Here is a 23,758-nt window from a genome sequence, read left to right as displayed (position 1 = left end):
AGGGAGTTTAGTATTTTTAACAACCTGAGCACAAATGATTCAGGATTTTAAAGAAAATGCACAGTCCCCATCACTCCTGACTGGTCTATTTTAGTGCGGGTGGCCTGTATCCAGTGACATGAGTCAGTCTGTGGGTCTGACAGAGACAAGAGTATTGAATATATTAATTTAGCTTTTAATAAGTATGGATTTATTCATTTTTTCCTTATTTACAATATGTAAAAGATAATCAAATGAACACTGTCAACAAAGAAAGACAACCAGAGTAAACACAGTTATTAAGTGATGATTTTATGTTTTTAGAGGATTTGCTCTGTGCAAAAATATTAGTACCTAAACTGAGCCATCTTTGGACACAATAGCTCTCTTGAAGTGTTTGGAATATCCAAATATCAATTAGCCACATTTCAATAGGATGTATATTATGGTGATGGTGGTGGTTGTTGTACTCTTACTCTTTTGAGGTCCCCTGCACTTTAAGGTACGTTACCGCCACCTGCTGGATTGGAATATAAACAGGGATTATAGGAAATGTATTATGATCCCACATTACGTTCTCCTCTCTCAAATTTGCCAATAAATAAATATCTGATTTTAGACCTTTGGGAAAAGCAAGCCAAAAGGCGGAAAAAGATAAAAGGTTTGGAGTGGCTTTTTCAAAGTCTTGACTTAAATTGAGATGCTGTAGGACAACTTTAAACAAAACATTTTAATGATTGAAAAAAACTCCAACGTGACTGAATTAAAACAATTCTTCAAATACAAAATGTAAGTGACAAAAAAATGCAAGCACTGTAGACATCAATATCTAAATCTGTCATGATGCGTGGTGGTGAGGTGGTGAGGAAGCAAACGGGAACCCAGGGTGTGGTGAAAAATGATATTTAATGACGGAGATAAATCCACAAAATTCTGGCGGCACGGCTGAGCGGAAGCCAGGGCTCACACCGGTAGCAACAGAATAAACAGCGTGGTAAACAAAACAGGCAGACTGAGTGACGCGACAAACAACGAGGACCCGACGAAGACACAGACACACAGGTGACACTAAATACACAGGAGGTAATCAGGGAACGAGACACACCTGGGAAGCAATCAAGGGGAGACAAGACAACATGGAGACTCGGACACACAGGAAAATCAGAATAAACACACAGAAAAACACGGAACATGACAAAATCTCCATTATTGCACATTGTGTCTTTTATACATATTTTTTCTTGTTACATTTTTCTGACTTTTTAAAAGTTTTTAAATCAAACCAAATGTAATACCAAATGTATTTTGTGTATTATTAACAGGTGCAACGATTGATTTGCACAATACGATGATGTGCAGCTGTTACAACCATTTTATTGCCAATTATTACAAAAGAAAAAAAAAATCTGATCCGAACGTGACGTGATTACGTCTTAGACTTTACGCTCCCTTAGGAGCGTCGGATAAAGCTGTGCGACGAATGAGACGGGAGACTGACAGAGGGCAGAGGGGTGGACGATGATGACGATGATGATGAAGATGAAGGAGGAGAATTATTAAGCCAGCGAAGCATCACCGTCGTAGTTTCTCGTCACTTTGATGCCTGAGTTGGAGAAATACCGAGGAAAAAATAGCACGTAAATACTCCTCCGTACAGATGCTGGAGCTCTCGCCAACGTAAGCCATCGGGTGAAGCTGAGCTGCTGTCTAATCTCAGAAGAGAACGGAACGTGATGCTAAAACCCGGAGAGGGAACCAAATTTCTTTTGTATCATCTCCAGGAGCAACGGAGAGAATGGAGCGCCGTCTGAAAGGAAGATGTTTGTCGCCTCCGAGCTGCAGTAAATGCCTCACATGCAGTAAAACTCAGTAATATTTCCCAGCGGGAGGCTAATTTTTGTAATTTTTTTATTATTTGGTTTAATGGCACGTCGGACTATGGTGAAAAATAAGCGACTAAAGCTGGAATTTATGAACTCATGCGGGTTGTTAAAATAGGAATGTGAATATTTTTCCTTTTTTTCCTTATTCATCCCACTTCTTGTGAGATTTGACACCAGCTCCTTCTATTTATAAGCGAGCTAAAATCTTATTGGTCAAGATTTGGTAATGTTTCGAACACTTTTACCAGCATTTACTGTCGAGCCTTTCAGTATTTTTTTTACCCCCAACTTTCAACTTCAAGTAGCCTAATTCTGCTCTAAACCAGGCTCCGTTTGCTGTCAGCCAGCTCCATAATCCTTTAAAGTCGAGCAGCTTGCTTATTTGGCTAACGGTAGCAGCAGCTAGCGTCTGTGCTGCTGTTGTGTTGTCGATCATCAGGCATGCACCGACACGTTTCGCTCCGACGAGACCAGCCGAAAGGATGTGCCCAAGGGCATAACAGCACAGCCAGCCATGTCTGACTGAGAGCAGCCGAACGGCTCCGCAGAGCGGTCCAGAACCCCACAGCGAGCAGAGCAGAGCGGCTTTATTCAGAGGGGGAAGAGAGCGGATCAACATCAGCAGCAACTAGCCCGTTCCCCCCTCATCAGGAGACCGTCGACTGGATCATTTTCGACCCAACTTGGCACCCAAACCAAGCAGAAATGGGGTATGTAACTGGCGGCACAGTATACGAAAAGCTGTAGAGCTCCACTCTGCGTGTTGGTGGTTCGAGGGGGGTGGGGTTGACTGACTTTGTTTTTGTGGTTTCGTAGAGCCGAGCTGACTCTCATCTTCCCTGTCCCAGACAACACAAAGCTAGCGTGCTACTCACAGCTAACTATAAATGAAGTGCTCCTGTCAGTGTCAACCCCAATCTGGTCCAGACAGACACCACGATACTCTGATTAGGGGGTGGGCGTTATGGGCTTAAAGAATATTACGGTATTTTGTGGTATTGTTGTGAAAACAGTAGTAACTATTTATTATATCTTTCTTATAATAACTCTGTGGTTGTGTGACCGTGTATGAAAGAAATCAAAGCCCCACAAACCCCAATACTGCTCTTGAAATATGCTCCTTAGGACCAGAGGAACATAAAGTCTTTCATTTATTGGTGCTATCAATGAACAAAGAGTGGAGAAAATGATAAAACTAACAATCCCAAAAGTATGGACACTTTTGGGGAGGGTTTAAACACCATTAATTCGAATTTATTGTGACAACATTTTTATCATAAATAAAATTTATTGTGATAAATTCTAAACAATATGATAAATGCCCACTCCAAGGGCTACTATGAAACCTGGCTCAATTTTCTTTTGCCATTTTGGTTGAGATTTTCTGTTATGGTAAATATATAAAAGACAAACCATCAGGCTTTGTAAGGATGTAACAAGATTAGAGCTGTTGTAAATGAATATCTTAGTAATCGAGTAATCTATCGATTATTCTTATGATTAATGAAGTAATCAAATGAAAAACGTAAAACAAACATAACAGCAGTATTACTATCGCATACCAACATCAGTCCAATTCTTCACGGTTGAGCTTCTCTAGCAATAACTTTTATGTTGTTTAGAAAATTATCTCGTAACAATAATAGCTCACTTTCCAAGTTAACCTGAAGAAAAGTTATACAAAAATCGGAAATTATATTCAGTTCTATAAGAGGCAGGCTCACAAATAAGCTTATAAAAAATGTCTATTCTCCGGCTTTTGGTTTATGCATTAATCTTCAGTCAGTTTAATAGATGAACTCTCACCTTGCCCAGATATTTAGAGCTTTTGTGTTCATGTTAGCGACGGGATTTGACACCTTCGTTCGTCACACACAGAAACTCATCTACCAGCTTCGTGCCGCCATGATGAGCTCCACCACCCATTTGTCGAGACCGGGATGATGTGAATAAATTTTCCGGTTCGTCCGTAAAGCTACACTTATGTTAATTATCTAATGCTCAGCCGCCCCCAGTGTTCAGTCTATCCGCTCACCTGTACAAATACACCTGCAGAGCTCTTCCCCGCTGTTCGCTCTGAACCGCCACCAGGCAGCAGCTCCGGGAGGAGAAAAGCTGCCGTACTCCAGGCATTGCGCCAGTCACTTTACGGATGTTTATTGGCACCCCAAAAAACGACAAAGACCCAGACATTATCATCAATCAATAAAAAACTCCTAGGCCGAACTTGAAAACTGGACGTTATGCTGCTAACACTTAGCTTTCGTCAACAACTCCGCGCATCGCAAGTAATAACCCGGCCGGAACACGGTGCGCTAAATAACAAAACTAAATTTAACGAAGCTTCGAGGCAGATACATTTTTCTCGAGGAATTTTAATAATCGAGGTACTCGAATCATTAAGGAATCGTTTCAGCCCTAAACAAGATAACAATGTAGCACTACGACTGTCTTCATCAACATCCATCCATCCATTTTCTAACACCCTTGTCCTTAATGGGGTCGGGAGGTGCTGGTGACTGTCTCCAGCTAACGTTCCGGGCGAGATGCGGGAACATCCGGCCTCTACACCCTGGACAGGTTGCCAGTCTGTCGCAGGGCAACACAGAAACAGACAGAATAAACCACCATGCATACACACACACACACACACCTAGGGAAAATATAGAAAGACCAATTAACCTGACAGCCGGAGAGAACCCACACATGCACAAGGAGAACATGGAAACTGGGCTGGGAATCGAACCCAGGACCTTCTTGCTGCAAAGTAACAGGGCTACCAACTGCTCCACTGTGCAGCCCTTTTATATTATTAAAGTTGCCAATACCACTACTTGTTTTTCCTACATTATTATCCTCCTTAGTGAGGTTAAATAAGGTTAAACAGAAAAAAATGAGAATAACGTCTAGATTATTCAAATTAGTATATAAATTTCTAATCAGGAACAATAATTCCATTTAAATATGTCTACAACAGGCAGACTCAGCAAAACATGACATTTTCAACTATGAAAGTGAAGTGTACAATGAGTTCAACATTATCTTTATATATAAGATAATGTAATAAGATATACATAACCGAATAATTTATGGCTGCATAACTCCATGTACCCAGAATTATGACCTTTTGTTCACAAGTGACAGCTAACCAGTTTAATTAGACAACTTCCCATTATTAAACGTACATGTCACAGACAAATTACTGTCAACACCACAAATACAGTGGCCCTATTCATATTGTTTTAGTTTTATTAGCTTTATAAATGTGACTGCATTATGCATTTTGAATTACGAGTCACACACTTTTCCAGTTGGTGGCGGTAATGCACCAGAACGTTGCTTTCTTGCTGCCATTAAACAAGAGGAAGAAGAGGTGTTGCTCACTACTTCAGGCAAAAGAAATCCCTCAATTGTTACGGTACTTTGACTAGACCATTCCTATTCTAAAAGTTAACTTACTGAGACTCTAAAAGAGAGGTTCTTTTTCTTCGATTAAAAACTCCACTCGTTTGCATCGCGCTGGACTATAAATTGTCCCAGAAGTATTGCGATAAACGATAATATTGTTGTTTTGAGACCATTTTCAATAGAATGGTAATGATGTAATAATGCAAGTTTGCCATCTGAAATACCATTAAACATTAATTTAGCAAAGAAGAGTTAGCGCTGCAACTGGAAGATACTTTATATATGCACAAAAACCATTAACATCAACAACATGCACATTGTCTTGCATGTTTTCAAAGTAACTTTTACTTGTAACCAAAAGTTGGTTATTTAAAAAGTAACCAAATTTTGTAAGTAACTTCATGTCAAGCATTGAGAAACACTTTATCACAAATTTATCCCAGCTGGGCAGCAGTGTGCAGGAACTGAAGCGCTGATTTACTCTGTGCATCATGGAGAAGGAGAACGTTAAAAGTTAACACTTTAACGTTTAACTGCGTACTTAAAAGCAATGGTCGCTGGTTTCAAAAGGCACATTGGTCTATTAGAATTAAATATGTATGAAATGAGCTGCTGCATGATTTTTGTTTTCGTGACCTATTGTTCCCACTTGTCAATATTATGGATGCACACAGACACGAAGTATTGATATCTTTTCTGTGCAACGCTTGCAAAGACAAAGTCCTGATAAAGTGCTAAATAAACTCCACAGAAGATCCCAATAATTCCACTTTAATTCTTTACACCTCGTTTTAAGCAGCTGATCGTCATTCATTTTCCCTTCAGATTACAGAAGCTGTGACCCAGTAAGCCCACAGATTGCAGTGCAGCACATGTCTTAGCTTCAGAAGTAACAGCCTTTAATTAAGCGCCGCGTGCGTCGCAGCAGAACCTGCAGATGTTTGGTGATTCTCCTGATCAAGAGCGACCTACTTCTGGCTCCAGATGAAAGCAGATGCCGTGACGCGCGATTGGTTTGTTGTCATATTGGGCTCGGAGGAGGAGAGGAGTGAACTGCTAACCTCTCCATACTCATCAATTATCAACCCACGCAGTTATAATACAGCAAACAACTGATTCCTCAAGCAACGAAAAAGAGGGCGTCTCAAGCATGTGTGGACGTAACCCGAAATTAAGGTCTTCTCCTGCGTCTATCTCCGTCTTCCTCACCACCTTAATATCCCAGGGTTTTACTTACGAGGAAAAAGGAATTAAACATTTTAAAATTGGATTTCCACTTTATTGTATGGTTTAGCATGAGTCTACCATACCACCATCAAGACAATGCACTGGGAAAATTTAAAGTGAGATCAACAGCTTTAAATAGGAACGCATATATCGGTGCTAACATCGGTATTGGTCGAGATTAGTAATTCTTTAGCATACCGGCATCAGTCCAATAAATAAGACTATTCAGATATTATATGTTTTCGTCTTGTTGCCATCTTGTTTCTGGCTGGTTTATTTATTTATTTTTTTCAAAGGTGTCAAAATGCTCAAGAAATATATTTAGTGTCAGTAAATATTGGTCCTCGTCCATAACTGCAATATTGATATCGGATATCGGCACGGTCCCAAATTTTCCATATTGGGACATGATCCCTAGTTTTAAACCCAACCAATTCTGTTAGAAAACTAAAAGTTTTTGAGCCAGATGAAGTTGTCTAAAATATAAATACATTTAATGTTTCCACAGTTCGTAAAAAATTTGATCAAGTTGATGCTATATAACCTGTTGTTGAAATAGTAGAATTTTGGCATCTATTTTATTTTTTTCCACGAGTTGGTATTAATTTTATAGCACAATAAACTAACTATGTTAACTTTAGTCGTCTAAAAAATGCTGCATATATCAAACATGAGTTAAAAGAAATTTGACTTTGTAATTTAATGCCTTGAAAGTTGAAGTCTGCGTCTTTAAAAACTGCACTTTCTGATACTCCACCCAGAGGAAGTCATCATAACCCTTTAAGAAGGTTTTCACCAGTGTTTCACTGAGAAGTAGCTCATAGAATGAGTTCCACCAGGTTTTTGCTAATTGCTGCTGGCTAGTCTGAAGGAGCTCAGTGGGGGAAGTAGAAGCTTGGAAGCTTAGAAACTGCAGCTCTGAGTAGAAGCGTAGTCCTTGAAGGCGGAGCTAGGACCTGCCAGGTGTTTTGCACAGCTGGATGGTTGCCATGGGAGATTAAAGGATTTCTCAAACAAGCAGGAAAGAATCAAGGCAACACTCCACTTGTGTTTTTGATGAGGCAATAAAATTATAACTTGATGTAAACCTCGAAAAAGTCAAATTTGCATAATACTGCACCTTAACAACACTAAAAAAAAAAATACATCAACTCTGCCATAAAAAGCCTGGTTTAAAAAATCCGAACTATCCCTTAAAACACAAATCTTTGGCATCTTATTGGTAAATTGAAAAGGGAGAAATAAAAAGATGCTTCCAAGTTCTAACACAATAAATGATTTCAGTTTCAAAGCTTTTTTTAAAAAAAAAAAAAAGAAAAAGATTTTTACTTTGTGAAGCTCTTCTTCTATTCCTTTAAGGTCCCTGAGGAGTTCGCTGGAATAGCGAATCGTTCAAAGTAATAGCAGCATCTTTGAAAATGTAACTTTTATTATTATTATTATTATTATTATTAATTCTCCGCAGTGCTTCGTTGGGTATGTGCTTGTGTAAGGAGCTGCTGCTGTGGAGCAGCATATGGGAGTCTGACTGGAGGCTTTGCCTTGCCAGGCGCCTGCTGTCTCCCTCTGCGAGGCGAGTGGGTTTAACTGACAGGGACACCGGGATGGGATTGGGCCAGAGCGCATGTGGGAAGGAGAGCCAGTGATGGACGTTGGAGGGTGTGCGCGGCTCACGGCCGGCCCTGTATCACGTGGGCCGTTGCCTTGACAACGTGGCATCAGCGAAGTTAGCAATGCCGGGTTATTATTGCTGCGCGCAGCGAGGCCAAGCCGTTTACTCTGAAAGGTTTTGTCTTGTTGAAGTCAGATTCTTTTCTCTTTTTCTTTTCTTTTTTAATCTCCCAATGAAGAAATGTTGTAAAGCTGTAGATTTGTTGCGTTTTTATACACTTTTTAATTGTTTTATATATGAAAAAAATAAAAATAATGCAGAGTGCATTAGGCCGACATTTTAAAACTGCAGTTTTCTTTTGGGCACCACTCAACTTCAGTACCTGTGATGTAACCTAATGCATTTTTAGTTTCTGACAAATTAAATCTTACTGGTCGTTCTGGTCGCGTTTCTGAAAGTAAAAAGCATTAAAGATCTGTCAGTTATGCTTATCAAGATCCCCATTAGCATCAGCAGCATGCTGCATTGGCTATTCTTCTTGGAGTCATTTTACAAAAAAAAAACCCATCACATTACAGGTGAGGTTTTTAAATAACACATTCCATTTTCCATCTCTTTTAAAGAAACACTTTTGTTAACGATGGGGAGATTTTTCAGACTTTTTTTAGTGAGCTGCGTTCATGCATTGGGCTAAACATGACTGTAGTTATCAGTCTGCTTTTGCGTGAAGTCAACCTTTTAAGTAAGGGTTTAAAATACAGCTGCACAATATCAGAAAAACATGACAGATGCAGTAATATTGGTGAATGTAATGATTATTAACAGAAACAAGATTAAGCTTCTTTTTTTTTCTTTTTTAAAAAAAAGGTGCTCTTAAAAATCACTGTTGCAATACACTTATTTAGGAAATCACTAAACTGCACACAATCACTGTAGATGGTCATATTTAAAATTCACTGATATTTATTTATACTTTCACTGAAAAAAAAAAAAAAACTGAAGAGAATGGAAAAACCAACAATCCCGACAATTTGGACAGTTTTAAACATCAATTGGAATTTGTTGTGATAAAGGTAAATCAAAACTCTTACCATAAGAAATTTATCGCGATAAACAATAAACGATAAGCGATATATGCCCACTCCTAGTTGGGAAATTGTCTAAGGTAAGAATTTTGCTAATTTCGTTCATATTTTTGTTCTTTCCTACGGAAAGCCAGCTTCTTTGTGGAACCTCGGTCGTTGGGAATGTTTCTGCCTGCTGTGTTTGGAGAACTGCTGAGCTGATGAGCTTTGCAGTCAGATTCCTGTCAAAGCAGTCGTCATTGAGACTTGAATACCCCAATAGGCTTCATTGTAAAAAGGGATTATGGGCTAACGTTGACCACACCAACTCACTCACTCATAGAGACGCACACAAAACTGGAGCTGATTTTCATCTAGGCCATAATGGTGCACCAGTGGTACTCTGATACTCTGCGGCCGAACAGCCACCACACCCACGTATGGTGGGGGAGTTTGGAGTCCCCAGATCAAAGTGAAGCCAATTCTACTGCATTGTGTTAAAGTTGACCAGAAGCTCACATGAAACCACATTTTCCAGGTGTCAGTTATGGCTAACAGGTGATATTAGACAGAATCTGTTGACACACTACGGTGCCTGCAGCCTGTTCTTGTCAGTGCAGTTCCAGTGTACACCCCCACCCATTATCACATCTTTATGATTAACAGTCTGTCTTTTAAGTAACGTCTGCCAGGGCTCCGTTCTGCTAACTTAATTAGCACACTGAGACGAGATGGGAGATTCCCAGTGACGGGAACAATAGCTGGATCCCAGAGGAGTTCTGGGACACTCATCTTCCAGCTAAGACTTTATCACTTTTGCTTTTCCTAGAAGCATGGCAGACAGATATCCTTGTGATAAACTTGCATTTTTGGGTGTTTTCACACCTGATAGTCCGGTAGACTCGGTTCGATTGGGGTCCCAAACTACAACATTTGTTCCATTTTCAGTTGGTGCTGTTCTCTTCCACACTGCACTGAGTCTTAATGAATGTACAGTGTGAATGCGGTGGCGTTGCACCACCTTCACACTGAACCCCTGAATGAAACGGCATGAAAACCTCTGAAGAAAACATGAGTGCAAATAAAAATTGAGTGGCATCAGACTTTAGTAGTTTAAAGATTTCACTTTTGTTGCTGGTAAAACACCACAAGACATTTGTCCTGCCAGTGCTAGACACTCAGGTTCACTTGGGTTGTTTTTACCCAGAATGCCATGCGGTATAGTCCACTTCGTGCTTTTGGAGTAGTCTCCGGTCCGTTTGGCGTTCACATACGCATTCCAACTGCTCCAGATTTAAAAACCTTACCGAGACCAAGGCTTTCAGGTGGACTGAATTTCCATTGCAGATTCGCACCTCCTCAAACGAAACAGTCTTTCCAGGCAGATGGACTAGAGATCGACTAAAGCGGACTAACGGAGTTGGTGTGAATGCACCCCAGAGAGCCTGTTACATCGCTGAGTTTCTAAAAGCCTTAGTGGACACCACTTAACCAGCTTTTGTTTCATTTTTGGCTAATTATTTTTGACCTGAGAGATTGAAAGCGGATCTCACTTAATCCTCTTCCTGTGCAGCACTAAGTGGTGTTGGCAGTTTGCATGTTGTTATGATCATATCTGTGTAAAATGCAGTTATCGGCATGGTAACCAAAGCACGGATAGATGTCACTCCTGGCGTTACTTTGTCTTCAGTCGTGCCAGCGCCAAACTTGTTGAGTCAGTCCGCTGCTGACTCAGAAATGATCAGATGCATTTGCATGACATTTTCACTGCAAGTCTTAACATTTAGTCATTCGACAAAGTGGTGACCGTTCCTCATCATGACCGTTCCGAAACCAGGAATTTATCCCTTTTGGGGGCAAACTTTACATTCCTCACCTTTTGTAAAGACAAACCGATGCAAGAACTTTTAAAATCAGATTCAATAAATTAACAATATTAACCGATAGCTATTGTTTGATTTTCTTTCGTATCCATCCCCTGACATTTTTTTTTAATAACCTTTGCAAACATTTTCTTGGAATGTTCTTTTGTCTTCTAATGCAATCTCTTTTTAGCTGCATCCAACTTTCCAATACGTTTTCATACTACAGTACCCATAATTCCATATTCTGACAAAGGAAAACTGAGCTGCTACACTTAGCGCATACTTCACAGTTTTGTCATTTAAACATTTTGACAAAGTCTATTAGATGAATTTGCAACCAGTAGCGATTACCTGCAGCCGTGTCTAACCAAATGCATCTCAGATCAAATCTGATCAACTAACATTTCTGTTTCCTTTTAATCCAAGGCCTTGTGAGATTTTCATCCATAGCTTTGCCTGGAAGTCGTCCAGCGGCAGCTGATCTCTGTATGTTTGCACAGGTTGCTTCCAGGTCACCTTAGGCATCGCTGCCTCTCTCTTCATGTGAGCGCAGGCGCTGCCGGCCAGACCTGGCAGGAACTCACTCACACACATTAGACAGAAAAAAAAATACAACCCAGAGCTTTTATTTTTTCATTTTGATCCGTCATCATTCGAGCGTGGGGCTTTGAGGAGCGTCTGCTGTAAAGAGTAGAGTTAATAATGACACAGTTAGAGCTCTCTGTGTTTTTCTACTGTTTTAGACGCACTTTAAATGCTGACCTTCGTTATCATGTAGTTATCAGAGATAAATACTTTATCTACCTCATTTCTGTTAACACATTTTACTGTGTTGCAAAACCTGTTTTGTAACTAATACGCTGCATTATTAGCAATGCAGCTAACAATTATTGTACTTCTTGATTAATCTACCGGTTGTTTTTGATGATCAATCGAAAAACTGGCGCATTCTGCAGATTTGAAGTTCTTTTCATACTCATTTTAAAATAACATTAAAAGATGCAAATAAATAAATAAATTCTATCCTCTGCTAAATAGGAAAATAAGTATTTTATTCACAAAAATACAACAATATAGCATTCGCTTTGATTACGCTTGTTCATTTGCAGCAGAAGATCCATCTGCAGTGACACAAACAAAAACAAAACTAACAACATGTGAGAAGCTCTGTCCTTTCTGCTTGGCTAATCTGACTTTTTTAGATGAACCTTTTTTTTTATGGCCTTTCAACCAGATAAAACTAAAACAATGGGTTTTTTTTTAAATTATGATTATTGTTGTTATTGTGTCTGAAACGTGAAGCATATATATTTTTGTACAGTTTTGGCTTAACCACTGCTTTGATTGTGTTTGTCTTTCATTAAATGGACTTTTTTTTTTTGAAGCTCCTGTCAATTTATTGATTTCTAAAGTAGTTATTTCAAAAATCAATTCATTACGATTCATTGCAGTGAATTGCTACGATCTGCTAGACCAACACAAAGTAATGCATCGTTGTGAAACAGAAAGATTTAAAAAAAAAAAAGATTTTTAGATAAAAATCTGAAAAGCTTTGCATGCGTTTGAGTTATTATAATACCCCTAAATAAAATCTAATGCCTTTCACCTCATTAGTAAATGGAGTCCAGCTGAGTGTAGTTTATGATCATCCCACATTTGTTGTGTGAAAACCGAAAAGTTTCCAATCCCCATTATGAAGCAAACATAAAAGTAGCAAAAGTCTGTCCTGTAACCTCGAGACTCAGCGGGTCTGAATTCAAATGCTTGCCGTTGTTGGGTTTTAATGCATCTGGGAAACATTTTGTTTCCTCCAACAGCTTCAGGGAGATCTGACCTGATCCGGTTTTCTATCCAGCCTGCGTGTCACTTCACAACATGACATTTGAGGCGTTTGGTTGTTATACACCACACTTCTCTTCCAGCCGGAATAAAGGCTTCCAGCCTCATGTTTTTTATGATCCATGCTCACAGTGGGAGTCCGGGAATCTTCTCCACCTTGCCTTCTGAGTACTTGGTGGATCGCCATGAAGGTTTGCACAAGCCTTCCTGATCTCCAGAGGCTTCGTCTATAATCTTGCATATCTTGGAGTTAATAAAATCACCTTTGCGATGGACATTTTACCCATTTTCTGTTTCTGTTGGTCGTATCGCGGGTTTGATGTCCGCATTTAAGCTGGTGGCAGTGAAACAAGGAGCGTTGCAGGAGGGATTTTTAACCTGTAGAGTTTCCGTTTGGATCGGCGCCTCTGAGCAAATTGGAGGACTTGAGTTAGTCGGAATTATTTAAGCAGTCTTCTGCTGCAGCAGCATTTCTGTATGTCAGAGATGCTTCAGGAGGGCAGAAGCAGGTCAGATTTGACCTCCGGAGCAGCGGGGCATAAACCGACGTGGAACGCCGATCCGTGTGCGCGATAAAAACGAGCTGATTTCTGTAGAAGAGGTTTCCTGCACCGCAGGTGTCTAAGCGGAACAACACTTCATGGAGATTGGGGAATGCTGCTTGTCTTTTTTTTCCTCCCCATCTTTACTATAGATACCGTACATATGACTGAAAAAAAGGGCCAAGACGTATGCAGATTATGTGAGATCATCTTCCGTCCAGATGTGGAGGAAGAGGGGTCGTGGTTCAGAGCTGAATCGGCTGGACGTGCGTTAGTCCTGCAGCGCGCACACCCAGTTTAGACCGAGGCTTCGTTCAGTTCAGCCTAACGACCCTCGATTAGTCGATTAATCGATTAATCGTCAACTGGAGTATTCGGACTCAAAGACCTCAACGTATTTGGAGCAGCAATTAAGGCAAAACTGTACAAAAATGTTTACATTTTCATAAAAATATTTTGTCCAAAATTTGTTTCAGTCAAAACTCCTCAAGCAGCATACTTTTAGCTTCACCAAGTTCACTTAAGGAATACTACGTTTTCTTGCATTTTAGGCAATAATAATTAGATTTTCTTAATTTTAAATTGAATTATCATTTGCATCTTCGAATGTATTTCTAATATTGTATAAAAAGTGGTTAAATAAAAAAAAAAATCTGTAGAATAGGCTGCTTTTGACATCTGATTAATCAATAGTCTGAACAATCGGTTAATTGATTACTAAAATAATAGTAAGTTGCTGCCATAGTTTAAAGAATGCTTTCTGTCTCTGAAGCATAATTTTATGCTGATATTGATTTTCCTTTACATCTGATTTTGATCAGTTCTGATTTTCTTTAAGGGAACTACAACGCCCGCAAAATCATATGTTGTTTCATGTTAAAAATGATACGTAGCCATGTCCACCGTCCCTGTCGTCATTCGTATTGGGACTGTGTCATATCCCTAACTTCAACATCTTTCTGCCCAACCTTCAAACCATACGGCCAAACTGAGATTGACAGAGGCCTGGCAAAAAGCAAACGAGACGGATTAGCAGAGCTTGCTAACATCTGATGGTCTCATCCAGGACATGTCACTGGGGAATATCATCTATACTGCTTGAAAATTGAGCTTTTTAACACGTCGTGGTGGTCTGTCTCGTTTAATGCCGGACAGTAAGGAAGAAAAGTTGCATCTTTTCGTGTGATTACACATCCTAACTTCAGAGACGCCTTTATCAAGACACTTCTTCTCCTTCTGCTTCTTCTTCTTCTTCTCCTCTTTTTGTGCAGTGAGCAGCCCATCTTCAGTACGCGGGCCCACGTCTTCCAGATCGACCCGAGCACCAAGAAGAACTGGGTACCTACGAGTAAGCACGCCGTCACCGTCTCCTACTTCTTCGACAGTACCAGGAATGTGTATCGGATCATCAGTCTGGACGGCTCCAAGGTATGCTTAAGCAAACTGATTATCCAAAAATTTACTTAGGACTCTGACACGCTTTACATTGCACAGAAAAGCCTCTTTAACTTTTCCAGTAGGGCTCGTTGAAGTTTAATCTCATCAAGGGGGAAATAAACTTTGCGTGTTACATGTCTGCTTTGCCTCGCCTCTCTGCCGGGGCCTGGTTGAGGCAGCCGGGCCTCTGATATCTATGTGGCAGTGATTATTTTAGTCCTGAGGCACAGGGCTGGAATTTGCACAGTTATGTAAGGGCTTCTCCGGGTGACTGGTGTCGCTGTCGAACCAGCAAATTAGTTCCGTTCCGCTGGAAATAGCAGGCAAAGCTCGGTGGTGCCGGTGTTATCCAGACAACAACAACACGCCGCGTCACCCACCAGAGGCGAAAGTGGCACGACGCCCGACGGTTCACGCTGTTCCCCAAAGTCCAGAGTGGAAACTTTCTGAGAGAACAAAATCGTCTCCTCACAACTCCCGGATTTACAGATTTGTGTAACATGTTGGCGGATAAAAGCTTCAGGAAAGCTTTGACGCCGTGCCTTCTCTGTTCCAGTCAGTATCAAACCAAACATGGATCATGTTAATGATCAAGTTCCTCCCCGACCTCTTGAAGTTGAAGATGTGTCTGCTGCCCTCCAGTGGCCAAAAACAACAACAACAATAAAACTTTTTATTAAACTGAGCAAAACAAAACAAAAACATCAACCAACACAAGAAACCACTCATTGACATTATGTCAACTAAAGCAGGTAAGACTAGATATTTGGGAGTAACCCTAACTTTTTTTTAGTACAAAAAGTGACTTTTGTTTCTTTTTATTTATTTATTTATTTACTTTACTTACTTTCTAAAATATATATACATTTTTGTCCATATGTTGTGTTTAATTTCTAACTTTATTTCTTATTTCATTGCTGTGAAGCACTGTGGTCAGCTGAGGTTGTGCTACATAAACAAACGTTAAATTAAATACAACTTGTTTAATGGGTAAAATGAGGTTTTGTTAAGCACAGCTAAATTGTTTTCTTTTAATAAGATTTCAAAAAATGAGATTAGAAATTTAAAATCTGAATATTTCCAAAGGAAAATAAAACTAAAATATAAAAATGAAATTGTCCTTTTTTTAAAAAAAATGTCTTCAAAGTTTTTCCTAGAAGCATAATCGCCTAGGGGGCGCCGTGCCGTTTATTTGCCATTCATGTGATGTGCAAGCTGAAATGGGGAGTAAATGAGCGGCAGCATCTAGACCAAATGAAACGAATGGCTGAATCAGGCGGCTGCCAAAGCATCCGACAGTCAGCCAGTCAAACCTCTGAGGGAAGGAGACTGGAATGATGTTGAAACTGACGGGTATCAAATGCCACGCACAGATCCCATGTCACCCTGCTTCTTGATGTAAATATTTTTATTATAGTTGACTTTTAAAATAATATGGAACAGAAAGACAAACAGTTTGGCCTTTAGGTTATAGATTTGTGTTGGCCTCAGGACCACCAGTCGGCTTTTAAAGTTTTCACCTGCGCTAAGGGCTGGGAGATAAATCCATTTTATCCACTCTGCAAATTTTTGGCTTTTGAAGATTTGATTAATTTAGAGTTTTGTTTGCACCAATGCATTCCTTGTGTTTCCATAGTTCAGAGCAATGTCAGCCATCTTGTTTGACAAACGTGTTTTAGAGCTTCGACTTGTTTGGACTTTAAATTCAGGTCAAATCTACAACGGCTTACTAGAGCAAAGCAAAGATTTGGTTATTACCAGTTACAAGAAGTACAAGAAATATTTTGTCGTTTTGTAATTTATTTGTTAGAAAAGAGAGCGCGATTAAAAACGATCAAAATTGGATCCGGTGTGAAAAACCGGAGATTTTATTCTGAAGGCGTATTGCCCGGGCCTAACCTGTTCCTGTCGTGGTTCAAAACTAGAACACTGACCTGCTTCAATTTGCACTTTATTTGTGCTAAATATTTCATCAAACTTGCAGTTGTTGCCTATTTATTGAACCTCGCTCTCATTGGTTGGTAGATTATTCGTGTTGTTATTGGGAGGGCTGTTTATCTGCTGGTGGTTTGTGTGAAACATTTCAAAGGCCGAGTGAAGGTTTCCACAAAGTAGTTAGTTAAACCGAAGGGTTCCCGTTTGTAAGCACCAGGACAGAAACGTCGACTCGTACGTCAACGTCCAATAACTCGAGCTAACTATACCAGTAGACCCAGCGCGGCCTCCCCACGCTGATCAATAGCATTACAGCCAGCTGGACTCAATTAGAAGCCCCTTATTGACGGTTTCCTGTGTGCTAAACTCCCACATCAGCGTTGATAGCCTCCCTGCAGCTGTCCTCCGCCAATGCAACCCTCCATCACCAGCAGCTATGACAAACGCCGGTCCCCGGTGACGTACGTTTCATCCTCCCACAGGCTATCATCAACAGCACCATCACCCCCAACATGACCTTCACCAAGACATCGCAGAAGTTCGGCCAGTGGGCCGACAGCCGGGCCAACACCGTCTACGGCCTCGGCTTCTCGTCCGAGAGTCACTTGAGCAAGGTGGGTTGGGGATTATGCGTTGCTTATTTTATCGAATTTCCGACAGAGCCCCAGAGTCAGCTGCTCCCCCCGCCCTCTCCTCTGGTTTCAGTTTGCAGAAAAATTCGCTGAGTTCAAGGAGGCGGCCCGGTTAGCGAAGGAGAAGTCCCAGGAGAAGACGGAGCTCAGCAGTACGCCCTCGCAGGTAACACGCCTCGTTCGTGTAGTCGTGTGTGAACAGTTGTGGTAGCCACATCGCATCGACCTACCCTTGACCTTTTCACATTACATTACAAGCCCGGACTTCGATGTATATCAGAGGAAAATGTAAGAAGAAAAAATAGCCAGGATTGACGCTCTCCATTCTGTCCATTGAAGCCCATGGACATTTGTAGTTGAGATGAGGAAAAAAAAAAAACTTGGAATTTTTAAGAGTTCTGAATACCTTTGCAAGGTGCTTTGGTCGGCTGTACGTGTTTTGCCTGATGTTTTCGAAGCCATGTTCTAAACACTCGGTGTCCTGCTGAGGCTCCTTTGCTTTCTCTCTCTGACGGTTTCTTCTCAGGGTGGCGCTGTAAAGCGGAATGTGTTATCGGTCAACAAACCTGGCAAAAAGAAGGTAAAACCACCTGAGCCAATCCTCCTCTTTCTCTCCGGTCCAAGTCTTTCCCTTCAAGTTCCTCCTCAGTTTTGTGAAACCTGGTCCCTGTCGCTGCTTGTAGAAAACAAGCCAATCTTTCCTCATCTACGCTGATGAAAAACCTACCATACAGTCCCCTCTCCGCCTCCCTTGTCCTCCTCCCAGCAGTTAAGCATATTTATTACTGAAAGTACAGTAATACATAAAGACTTTGATAAATATCTGTCTGTGATATAGGTTAGCTTTGTGTAAGCCAACTCGAGAAATTGAGGTGAGAAAAAGACTTGAAGCCCAGATGTGAATGTTGTGGCGTTGGATTCAGCTGACCAACCGTGCTGGGTGTCAGAAGAGCATGTGACATCACACGGAGATCTCTTTATGATCAGATGGGCTGAGCGTGGTTTACGCTGCGCCATCTGAGCCGTCGTACCACTATCAAAAAATAAAACGTACCACAGAATCTGACATCCTTGTTGACATGGTAAGTAAGAACAGTAGGGTTACAGTAGCAGTTGAGCAGGAACAGAGCCGTGGATCAGCCTGTCGGTTCTGCTTTTGGGGGTCGCAGCTTGTTTCCGTTCGCCAGATGTTGGCGAACCACAGAGTACGTGGAGGGGGCGGTGGTGTGTCCAGACCTCTTGACACATCCCCAATGCTTGTTGACTTGACAGAACAGCTGCAACTTGCCCGATATCAACCTCTCTCCACTTTTCTGAGATGTGCAGCTGACAACTTCTGCTTCCTGTTTATTACAGCCATGCGCAACATCAACAAGTTTGCTCAAAATTCAATCGGATGGGAACAGCCATTCAGTACTTTTTAAAATGTTTTATTTTATCTTTCCAATGAAAAGAAACTGTTGGCGCTGAGAAATGGTTGCTTGAGACACTTTATTTACCGATTTGGTTAATTTCCTTTTTCGCAGGAGTCTGCGCCAGGTGACCTCCAGTCACCTCTGACCCCAGAGAGCATCAACGGTACAGACGAGGACAGAGTCACACCGAACACGCCGAAGCACAGCGAAGCCAGAGCAGAACCGCCCCAAAACACTTTACCGTACTCTCACAGGTGAGGCTGCGCTCCGACGATGTGGTTCGTCCCATAACGAGCGGCACGCCGCCGCGTCGTCAGAGCGAACGACGGTGGGCTAAACACACAGCCCTGGGGTGCACCAGTCCACAGAAGGATGGTGCTGGAGGGGCTGTCTTATATACTGGGTTCTGTTGATTAGGAAGCATCGATCCGTCAGCTCTAATTTTACTCTGCAGTTATTTATTCATTGTTGTTCGGTTCTCTGACCTTGGAAGTAAACCAATAATTATGATCAACAACCATAAATCCTGTATTTATACGCGACAAGATTTGAAAGATACGAAATATGATCATTTATTCCAAGTCTGGATAAATTTAGGGGGAGAGGAGGGGATTGCTAAAAATTTGAGGGTCCAGACTTGAATTCTTCTCCTGTTATCTAAATAATTACAATTTGAAAAAGTTTTATTTTGTTTGATTATTATACTTGGATGTCGTCCTTTAGTCCAAATTCCATCTCTTGCTCTTTGGATCTTTTCTTCCTTTCGTCTTTCAATTTTCTTAGTATTATTTTGTTGTATCAGTCATTTTTCCTTTCTTCTTTTCGTCTTTATATCCTTCCATTCTTCCTCCCTTCACCCTTCTTCACTTTTCTTGTCCCCTTCTTTCCTACACTCTTTCTTCTGCTTTCTCTGTCCTTTTCTTCTGTCCCTTTCTCCCCTTCCACCCTTAATCCTGGTTCCCGTTTCCTTTTTTTTTTTTACTTTTGTGTTTAGTTACTCCTTCCTGCTTTCATACTTTGCTTGTTCTCCATTTCCTCCTTCTTTCATTCTCTCCTTCTCCTTGTTTCCTTCCGTACATCCTTCATCCTTTCCTGTCTTTACTTCCTTCCTTACTCTCTCGCTCCCTTCCTTCCCTTCTGTCAGTCAATTACTTTTGCCTCATCGGTTAGATTCAGAGTAAAACAATCAACCGGAAAATGTGGCCTGCTGCGGATTTCATCGCACAGCCAATAAGAAGCCTCATTTGGTCTTTAATGTCCTCCTGCTAACCTGTAACGTCACGAGCTAGAACCTGCTGGCTCGTGACGTCACAGCTTGCCAATATTTAGTCTCTTCGTTCCGTCCCCAGTTCCTCGAGCATCAACAAGCACTGGGAGGCCGAGCTGGCGGCGCTGAAGGGGAACAACGCCAAGCTGACGGCGGCCCTGCTGGAGTCCACAGCCAACGTCAAGCAGTGGAAGCAGCAGCTGGGGGCCTATCAGGAGGAGGCGGAGCGGCTACACAAGCGGGTACGGCTCCGTCGCCGCCGCCGCCGACGGCCGCGCGCTCTCCACCGGAGTTAACTTCAGACGGACTCTGTTTGTCTGGCAGGTGACGGAGCTGGAGTGCGTGAGCGGCCAAACGACGGTCATCAAGTCTCAGAAAACGGAGCTGAACAGAACAATAGAGGAGCTGGAGGCGGCGCTGCGGGCCAAGGAGGAGGTGAAGACGCTCCACGTCCTAGAACAGGCTGGGATTTCAAATGGGTGTTTTGTTTTGGTTTTTCTGTAGAAAGTTCTTGATCGCGCTTGAAATTCAATTTTATTTATTTTTTTACAGTTTTGTAAAAAAAAACAACCAAAAAAACAAACAAGAAGAACAATATAATGTTGGATTAAAAGTCTAAGTTTGGAAAACGTTACTTACATTTGAGAGCAGATATTTTCATATGCCTAATAAAAAAAACTCACATTTTTGTCACAATGTCTTAAGCGAAAGTAAACTAAACTTGTTTTAGGTCAGAATTAGCAAAATTAATTCTGTTTGATAATGATTCAAAATATTTTTTTTTGTATTTTGTATATAAACCCTCCCGACCCCATTAGGGAAGAAGGTGTAAGAAAATGGATGGATGGATGGATATAATCATTTAATTTGAGCTGGAAGGACATTTATCTTAAGACAATCTGTTTGGATTGTTTCAAGTCAATGAATATTTTTTTATTCTTAATGGCTCAATGACTTATTGTTCATCTTTTATATGTTCAATAATGTCATCGACCAGTCAGGTGTTTAGGACAGGGTGTCCCTGCTCTAGAATGCCATTACAAAAGCAATAACAAAGGATATCATATGGTGCTTATTTTCATATTTCACTTTAGGAGCTGGAGAGACTTAAGGCGGAGGTGGAGAGTGCCAACGAGTTTAAGTTTCAGAAAGACACCCTGACACGGAGACTACAGGTGAGCAACAGATGGCAACAGTCTGCAAGAACTAAAAAGTGTTAGCAAATTTTAGGTTGATTCGAGCTCAGCCAGTAGGGGGCAATGTTCACGAAATCCAGCAGTCAAGCTGGCCTCCATAGCTCTATAGTGCATGATACTGTGTTTGATACTCTTCACTTTTCCCCCACATTTTATTACATTATCTCCTTTCTCTAATCTCTTAGTTCGTGCTCCTACCTACTCAACAAGTAACTTGTTGAACAAGTAACTTGTTGAGTAGGTAGGAGAAGAAAGAAAGAAAAAAAAAATGCAACAAGTTTGCTGATAGTAATTTAAAAAAATTGGGAAACCTCTCAGATAAACTAAGACTGTGAGAAGATGAAATCTATGAGAAAATTCCTAGTTAAGACCATCAAAGCTGTAGGTTTTATTTTGTATTTAATCTGTTTTTTTATGTCTTATGTAAAAAACAGTTTAATCTGAGACATGTATGTAGACAAAAAAATCAAAACCAGAAGAAGTCTGATGGGTAGATGTGTGCGATCCTGCATAGTTTGGTATCAATCCAATACCCGGTAAATAATCGGACAAGTATCGGCAATACCGATATTTTTTATTATTTAAGTTACAAGCGCCTATATAATCTTATAGGTGTTCTGTGGATTTCTTTTTCTTTAAATTATTTTCATTAAAACTTCGGACAAATTTTGGACAAGTTTACAGATACTTTAATAAAAGATTAACATATTTAACTTGTTTTAGGTGGATAAAAATGCACACACTATTTTCTGTTATTTGAGGGGAAAATCAAAACAAATCATTTTTGTCTGCGGCGTTGAGAAACCACAACAGAAAAATACAATAAAAATTTCACGGAGCAATCTGAAACCTGAAGCATCGCTCCGGCGCCGACACGCGTCATCGATGTTTCTGTTTGGTGCCAGGAGACGGAGTCGAGGAGCCAGACGCTGGAGGCGCAGCTGTGCGACCTGGAGCAGCGCCTGGAGAGCAGCCAGCTGGAGCGGGAGGCCTACACCAAGAGCCTGCGCTCCCTGCTGGAGCTGCTGGACAGCAAGATCTTCGAGCTGACGGAGCTGCGCGACACGCTGGCCAAGCTGGTGGAGGGCAGCTAGAGCTTCTCCACCGTCCGACGTCGTCACCAACACAACTTGAAATCTCTTCTCTCTCTCTCTGTACACGTTAAAGAGTTTACACGACTTGATGCATTAGCGGTACACAAACTTCGCCACTTCAGAGCACTCGGATGGTTTACAAACAGCCAAGCGAAGCCTTTTCTTTGCTCCACTGTGGAAAACCTTCTCATTGTAATTTAGATTTTTTTTTTTTTTTTTTTTTTTTTGACCACCATGATATGCTAATCCACTGCGCTTCAGCGGAACACCGGAGCCGCCTCCTCGACTCCACGATTACGCTTCGACGTGTTTCCTCACTTGTTCACTGACATCAGCCAAACTCGCAGGATGAAGAGATAATCACAGGAACTGCCACACGAGGATGTCGGTTCGTCTTCTATTCTTCTACAATTTATGAGCAATACACTAAAGGAGGGACTGCGAACTCTTTCCACTCTCACTTTCAGGTAACCTTCCTGCTCCTGCCGACTGGTTTGAACCAAAAGCGATTCAGGATTTTCTTCATTCTCTTCTGTTTGTGTGGGTGAATCAGATTGTTGCTTTCTGTTTTTGGTTGGGGTTTTTTCTCCCCCACTCCCCACCCCTTTTTTTTCAATGCATTTTAAAGTGCAATGGTTTGAATTGGGTTTTTTTTTATTATTATTTATTACTAAAATATTTAGAATAATCAACATTGTGAAATGTTAATTTAATTTTATTGTCTGTTACGTGGCTGTGAAGATGGTTTCATTTCCGAGAGCATAAGAAAATCGTGACCTATACGACCGAATTAGTTTGTTTGTTGTTTTGGGTTTGTTTTTTCTTTTTTTTTTCTTTTGCCAAATACCGTTTGTTCCTGTGCAGATCTGAACTCTTGCTGATGTTGCCTTGGGCACCAAGATGCATCAATGGTAGCTAACTGATGGTACGTTTGGAATTTTTTTCTTTCTTTCTTTTTTTTTTTTCCTTGTGGGATTACCTGTTGCCAAAAATGAAAGAATATGCTACAGTATGAACACCTGCAGAACACTAATTTAAGGGCTTGTTCTCGGTTCGGGTCAAACGTGGGGTGATTTTTTTTTTTTTTAGCGGCGGCTTTAAACTTTAAAGGCGACGATGTGTGTTGTTGCTGAAAAAGTCATTTGAAGAAAAAAATAATAATTTAAATGTGGAGTGAAGACACATGCTGACAAAACACAAATTGTAATTTTAAGTTTGTATTAAAAGAAAATCTGATGAAGACAGTGCTTTGGTCTCTTTATTTTGCAGACTGGAGAATCGTAGTAGTTCTCCAGTTCAATAAAAAAACAAAAAAAACAACCAGAGAGCAAACTTTGGCTTTGGTTCGTACACATAGATATGT

The 23,758-nt window shown here is 40.9% G+C and overlaps 1 protein-coding gene across 1 annotated transcript; it reads left to right on the top strand.

Moving 5' to 3' along the window:
* Positions 1-1,150: 1,150 nt before the first annotated feature.
* Positions 1,151-23,635, top strand: LOC122819378 (homer protein homolog 1-like). Its single transcript, XM_044096067.1, has 9 exons — positions 1,151-2,572; positions 14,691-14,847; positions 17,274-17,405; positions 17,497-17,589; positions 18,950-19,092; positions 20,188-20,347; positions 20,430-20,540; positions 21,200-21,280; positions 22,207-23,635. Exons 1-9 carry the CDS (start codon positions 2,568-2,570, stop codon positions 22,393-22,395), a joined length of 1,071 nt encoding a protein of 356 aa, XP_043952002.1. The 5' UTR covers positions 1,151-2,567; the 3' UTR covers positions 22,396-23,635.
* Positions 23,636-23,758: the final 123 nt, after the last annotated feature.

This window comes from Gambusia affinis, linkage group LG17 (genome assembly GCF_019740435.1).
Source record: "Gambusia affinis linkage group LG17, SWU_Gaff_1.0, whole genome shotgun sequence".
In the NCBI taxonomy this organism is placed as follows: domain Eukaryota; kingdom Metazoa; phylum Chordata; class Actinopteri; order Cyprinodontiformes; family Poeciliidae; genus Gambusia; species Gambusia affinis.
This window is presented reverse-complemented; position numbering and strand designations above follow the sequence as displayed.